Source organism: Arachis ipaensis, chromosome B9, assembly GCF_059453495.1.
Source record: "Arachis ipaensis isolate K30076 ecotype BB chromosome B9, ASM5945349v1, whole genome shotgun sequence".
NCBI classification, from domain to species: Eukaryota; Viridiplantae; Streptophyta; class Magnoliopsida; order Fabales; family Fabaceae; genus Arachis; species Arachis ipaensis.
In genome coordinates this window covers 24,870,067-24,876,852 of record NC_142444.1, presented here as the reverse complement: position 1 = coordinate 24,876,852, position 6,786 = coordinate 24,870,067, and the positions used below count along the sequence as shown (strand labels likewise).

The window sequence follows — 6,786 nt, the reverse complement described above, 5'->3', positions numbered from 1 at the left end:
GTTTTTGCTTAGCTTAGGATGTATTATTATTATTATTATTATTATTATTATTATTATTATTATTATTATTATTATTATTTAAAAATTTACTGATTTTTTACTTAAAATTTAATTAAGATCGTTGTTGTTGTTAGTAGTTAAAGGCTGACATTATTATTATTATTATTATTTTTATTTTTATTATTATTATTATTATTATTATTATTATTATTATTATTATTATTATTATTATTATTTAAAAATAAATATACTGAATGTTTTTAAAAATTTAGTTAAAATTATTGGTGCTGGTAGTTCAAGTTAGGAGTATATATATATAAGTGATATTATTATTATTATTATTATTATTATTATTGTTATTATTATTATATGTAAATTTATGGTTGGAGGATATTTTAATCAATCATAATATTTTAGTTAGAACAATTATAGATTAATAAAAAATAATATATGTATAGGAATTTTTGTAAGAATTATAGAAATTATAATTAATTATTTAACGTTCATAATTAATTTTAGAAGTTATAACAGTATAAGTAATAGAAATTTTTGATTATAGTAAATAAAGAAAGATTTAGGGTAGCGATTAATGTAGAGAATTTTTTATCAACAATTAGAGTTTGTAAAGTATAACAAAAATTTATTAGCTTTTCGATAAGGTAATTAATTAAATTTAGGAGTTAAAAAATTAGTACTTAGTAGATTGGATTTGGTAAAATTGTAATTCGTTAATTAAATTCAATAACTATGTATGTGGTGTGATTTAATTAAATGTTTGTTTGTGGAGTTACTGGTGATAAATGATTAATAATGATAGGTAATTAGTTGATAAGTTAGGGTGAAATGACTACATTTCGTAGTTAACCAAAAATTTAGCATGATTTTATTTAATTAGTTGTTCTGGTTAGAAAGTTATGTTTTTTTTGTAGTAGTATTTGTGGCTGTTAATAATTTGACTAGTACTTTATGTTTATGTAGAGTTCACGGATGTTGACCTGTGATCATCCTGTGCCCCCGGATCGGTATGATGATAGAGTGGAGGCGCATCTACGGTTTACTGGTTTTTATCATGCGTCCCAGATTGGAATAGTCCAATGTCAGAAGGCGTTGGTGAATGCTTTAGTAGAAAGGTGGCATCCAGATACACATACATTCCACCTTCCTGTTGGTGAATGTGCTGTGACGCTGGAGGATGTGGCCTTAATTCTCGGTCTTCCCACGGACGGTCTTCCAGTCACAGGGATGACTATTAGTAGTTTTGAAGCCTTAGAGGCGGAGTGTCTGCATCAATTTGGGGTTGCACCAAGAAAGTCAGACTGCAGAGGGAGCTGCATAAAATTGACATGGCTTCGTGATCTGAAAGAACGTTTACAATTGACTGACGAAAATAGTATACAGAGGTACGTGAAGTGCCATATTATGTTGTTGATCGGTACCATATTGTTTGGGGACAAGTCTGGGGCATCTGTGCACTGGAAATTTCTGCCCCTTCTAAGTGATTTTGGTAGTATCGGGCAATACAGTTGGGGTTCGGCATGCCTAGCCCACCTTTACAGGGCATTATGCAGGGCATCTCGTTATGACTGTAAGGAGATCGATGGTCCACTCACACTGTTGCTCGTTTGGGCTTTTATCCGAATGCCATATCTAGCACCGGTTCCGCGGGAACCCCGCAGTTTCCCCCTTGCAAATAGGTAACATTATCTTACGTTGGTCTATGTATCTTCATATTTAGAATCGAGTTGTATTACTGATGTACGTTATATTAGGTGGCGCAATTGGGAGCGTGGAGACCGACGCTTTAGGTATCTTACACTTGCCCACTTCAGGCAGGCATTTGATGATCTTCAGGAAGGCCAGGTATATTTTCGGTTCAAAAGTATGTGATTTTGGTTTATTATTATTGTTAATTGGATTGTAATCATGAGTCTCGTTAATTTTCACCAGTTTGTCTGGGTTGCTTATGCTGTGGATCGCGTGGATCCGGATATTATTCCTGCTGAAATTTACATGCATTCAGTTGTATGGAGTGCTACAGTGCCATTGGTTTCTTTTGAATGCGTTGAGTGGCATGCTACTGATCGGCTTAGGCGACAGTTTGGTTTTATTCAGGGAGTTCCTAATCAAGAACCGAATCTGGACAAGGCACACGGGGAAGTCCTAACTGGGCCTAAGAATCTTAACTGGGCCACAGCAACAAGTCATTCGGTTTGGGTTATGCAATGGACAAACAGGTATCATCATGTTCTTACTGAACTTCCAATGCCTCCACAGAATTCCTTAGATATTTACATTGACTGGTACCGTAATAAATATGGCCACCACTTGAGGTTGTCGGATCTTGTCGTTCAAGAGAATGATGAGGGTGATGAGGTCATGAATGACGCTGATGAAGGGAATGAGGCGAATGAAGAGAATGATGATTTAGGTGAAGAACAGTTACCACAATCACCGACACCTCCACCACCACCTCCACCTCCCGAAGAACAACCTCAGTCCTCAAACCAATATGTACCTCAGACGCAGTTTACCTCATCATACCCAATCCATCAGCAGTATTGGGGTGGGACACAGTATGACTCAGGTGAAGGAGGTTCTTTTAGCCAGTTGCTTGGGTTCATGGCGGCAGATGCAGGTCAATCACATTATGGCTATCAGTATGATATCATGGCAGGCCGGTATTCGTTGGACGCAAGGTTCCCGGGTATCACCTCCTCAGGTGCATCGGGAGGGTTGGTCTCTGGTGACTCTAGTAGAAGTGAAGGTGGTCGAGGAGTTCTTAATAGTCGTAATCCTCACCGTGTTTCAATGAGTCAAATTGAAGAAAATGCTCAGACACTTGATAAAGAGACTGATGAGTATCTTGTAGATGAACCAGATGACGAGGAAGATGATGAAACTGATGAGGCTGAAGCATCCCGTAATGATGCATCTGACTATGGTGATGATGCAGGTAGTAGTATTGCCTTATTTCTATGGTCAACTGATTTAATTACATTCATATTATTCATATCATATATAGTTGTTTGATAACTTAATTACATTCATATTATTCATATCATATTTAGTTGTTTGCTTAGTCTATGTAATTATATTCCTGTTTGGATAGCCTGTGTAATTAAACTGTGTACAGGTGAGGCACGTACTCCAGAGGAAACGGAAAAAGGCTACAATCTCAGTATTGATCCGCCCCGTCGTAGTGCTAATCGATACACTCCATCTGTGTTCAAAAAGGCCGCCAAAAAGTGCAAGAAACTTGTGAACGATGTAAAGTGGGCAATGCGAAAGTAGATGTTGTGTCTTATTAGTTAACTTTTGAATGTATTCGTTAATGAATCTATGTATCTGTTAACTTTCTGATTTATTTCTTTTAGAATCCGTGTATTAGTTAACTTTTAAATGTATTACCTAATGAATCTATGTATCTTTAAACAGGGATATGTAAACTTAGTATACATGTAAACCTTTCAAGTGGGTGCCTAATGAATCTATATATCTTTAAACAGGGACATGTAAACTTAGTATACATGTAAACCTTTCAAGTGGGTGCCTAATGAATCTATATATCTTTTAACAGGGACATGTAAACCTAGTATGCATGTAAACTTCTCAATGTATTACCTAATGAGGCTATGCATCTTTTAACAGGGTCATGGGAACTTAGTACGCATGATTAAGTTGCATGTGTCATAAGAGTACATTTATATAAGTTACAATGTTTCGAATAGCATATTAATACATGAAGTCCTGGGAAAGATAATAACATCCTAAGAAAGATGATATATAAAACTACTGAGCATTATGATCGGCAGGTGCACCAGCTGACCGACGACATCTACTACGGCTATGTCCCTCAGCACCACATTGCCTACATCGCCGTGGAGGACGCAACATCCGCGTGTCCATCTCATTCAAGAAGCGGGTCATCCTGGGGCGACCTTTGGTCACGCGTCTTAGGAATGGATTGGGTACGAATCTTGGTCCGGTGTAAGCAGGCCATGTAGAAGGATTTCCCAGTGGCCTAAACCTAGCTCGATAAACCCGTCGAACCTGGTCCATCTTATACACATCATGCACATACAGTTGCCAGTCCAGTCGTTGATTTGCACAACATGCAAACACATGCCGACACGGGATCCGATCCACCTGAAACTCACCACAATCACATTGATGCCGACGTAGGTCGACAGCATACTCCAGTCCACTAGGCATCTCACGCACTTCAAATACCTCATTCTGCCGGTCGAAGCAGTTAACCTGGATATTTCCTGATGCAAGTTGGTTTGCATGCAATTTCGTGGTCACAAGCTCCGAAAATACATGGCCAGCATTAATCCTTGCCTCTGCCTCGGCTCTTTTTCTGGTGAATAGCTCGTTAAGCCTGTAGAATGTTGCTTTGACAAGTGCAGTGATTGGGAGGTTGCGTGCACCCTTCAGGACAGAGTTAATGCATTCGACTAGGTTTGTCGTCATGTGACCCCATCGATAACCACCATCAAATGCCAACGCATACTGTTCACGGGGGATTCGGTTTAACCAGTTAGTGTAAGCCTCGCCCCGTTCTCGTAAACGCTGGTAACGCACTTCGTACTCACGCACCGTCCGCGAATATCCTGCAGAATAACAAAAAAAATTATAAAAAAGGGGATTTACATACACTAAATGAATGACACGCTATTAACAACACACTTCCAAATACACAATATTACCTATATTAACGACAAGTTTTTGCAGGTACGGTGCCTTGAATTTTCTCAGGAAGTTCGACTCAATATGCCTGATGCAGAACATGTGGAAAGCTCTAGGAGGCGACCAAGCTCCATTACTCCGCTCCACGGCTGCATTGATGGATTCGTGTCGGTCGGATATCAGTCCCACACCATCCCGAGTCACAACATGTTGTCGCAGGTTACTGAGAAAGAAGTGCCACGCATCAGATGTCTCTCCTTCCACAATAGCAAATGCAATTGGGACGATGTTGTTGTTGCCATCCTGTGAAACTGCCACTAACAGACAACCCTTATACTTTCCGTATAAGTGAGTCCCATCCACCTGCACAATTGGCTTACAATGCCTGAATGCTCTAATGCAGGGGTAATAACTCCAAAAGACTCGATGCAATACCCGAATATCACTGACCAAGTCATCTCCTTGATATGCATTCATAGTCTCAAAATGGACGATAGCTGATGGCTCCTTATGACACATGGCCTCAAACCATATAGGCAACGCTTCATATGATGCTTCCCAACCTCCAAATATTTTTTCTACTGCCTTTTGCTTAGCCAACCATGCTTTCCGGTAACTGACGGTGTAGTTGAACTTCGCTTGCACGTCTGCAATAACTGATTTTACCTTTAACGATGGGTCAGCTTCAACCAATGGCTTTATTGCTTCTGTAATTGTGTTTGAATCGAGTTTGGAATGATCCTGAGAAATGGTAGATCTGGTACAAGTGTGACTACCATTATACCTCCGTACCACCCAACAATGCTTCCTGCTGATCATGCTAACCCTGATAAGCCAATCACACCCAGACCCATACTGTGTACACTTCGCATAAAATGTCAACGGTTCCGACTCATACACCCGATAGTCTACACTTCTTCGAATGCTATACTCTTTCATCGCCCTAATAACAGATTCCCTGGAACTGAATTCCATCCCGACCGCAAATTCACCATCTGCGACAATAGGAATTTCTGGCGGGACGACAACCATATAAAAAATAATTATTACACGGATATTTAATAACCAAATTTAAAGGTACATCAACATTCACTGCATCAATTATGATATATATAAACTTTATATCATCTTTTATCTCATTCTAAACAAAATAAAAATCACAACACATAATTACCTAAATAATTAACTACATACTAATTTATATTTAACTAAACCAATAACTAATTAAATAAAACTATTATCTTAAAATTACCTAAATAATAACAAATACGTACCTACACTCATATATTCCGGAAATTCTGGAACATGCATGGCCTCCAAATCCAACACTCGCATGAAAGATGGCTCCTCAAACGGCACTTCATTCACGAGTGCATTTGCAACGTCTGTCACATCTGGGGCCACAGTGCCATCACCTTGCTCTTCATCCCCGTCTGGACCGACAACTTCGTAATTGCTTTCAAACTCTTCTTCACTGTCACTATTGTAATCTTCTAGTACTATATTCCGGTCGGCCTCAGATTGTTCAAATTCAATGTACAACTCGATGAACGAGATTCGGGCACGACTTTCAAAATACATTGAAAACATCTCTTGCAAACTCGCTTCGTCCGTTACATATTTGGATTCAAATTGGACGAATCCACCAAACACCGGTATCGGATATCTGTATAAAATGCAAGATATTTTTCTCGACATCTCAGAATCAATCTTCTCACAGATCACACCTTTGAACTCTTCAAATGAGATTGTGAAGGGAATAACAACATCTAACGGATTTTCACAAGTAAATTTCACTCCTTCAGAAGTTTGTAACAAAATCTGACCAAAATAATACACTTTTAAAAGAACTCTATCATCCATCTTTCTCACTTACCTAAATAATAACAAAAATTTCAAAACCAAAATTTTTGACTACACCGAAACTAAGAAAGACACAGCAAGAAGAGAGGAGAAGAAGTGCTCGAGGAAGAAGAAGAACCAGATCTGAAATCTTCTTCACGACACACACCCTTTTGTACATATATATATGCACCCATAACTCGGACCCACCGGTTTCTTGTTTCTGATTCCAAAAACTATAACACTCAAATCGGA

At 38.5% G+C, this 6,786-nt stretch overlaps 1 protein-coding gene across 1 annotated transcript; it reads right to left on the bottom strand.

Moving 5' to 3' along the window:
* Positions 1–3,789: 3,789 nt before the first annotated feature.
* LOC148544051 (uncharacterized) lies at positions 3,790–6,552 on the bottom strand. The gene is made up of 3 exons (XM_088498841.1): positions 5,964–6,552; positions 4,710–5,702; positions 3,790–4,613 (listed from the first exon to the last, which is right to left on the bottom strand). Exons 1-3 carry the CDS (start codon positions 6,550–6,552, stop codon positions 3,790–3,792), a joined length of 2,406 nt encoding a protein of 801 aa, XP_088354967.1.
* Between the last annotated feature and the right edge of the window lie 234 nt (positions 6,553–6,786).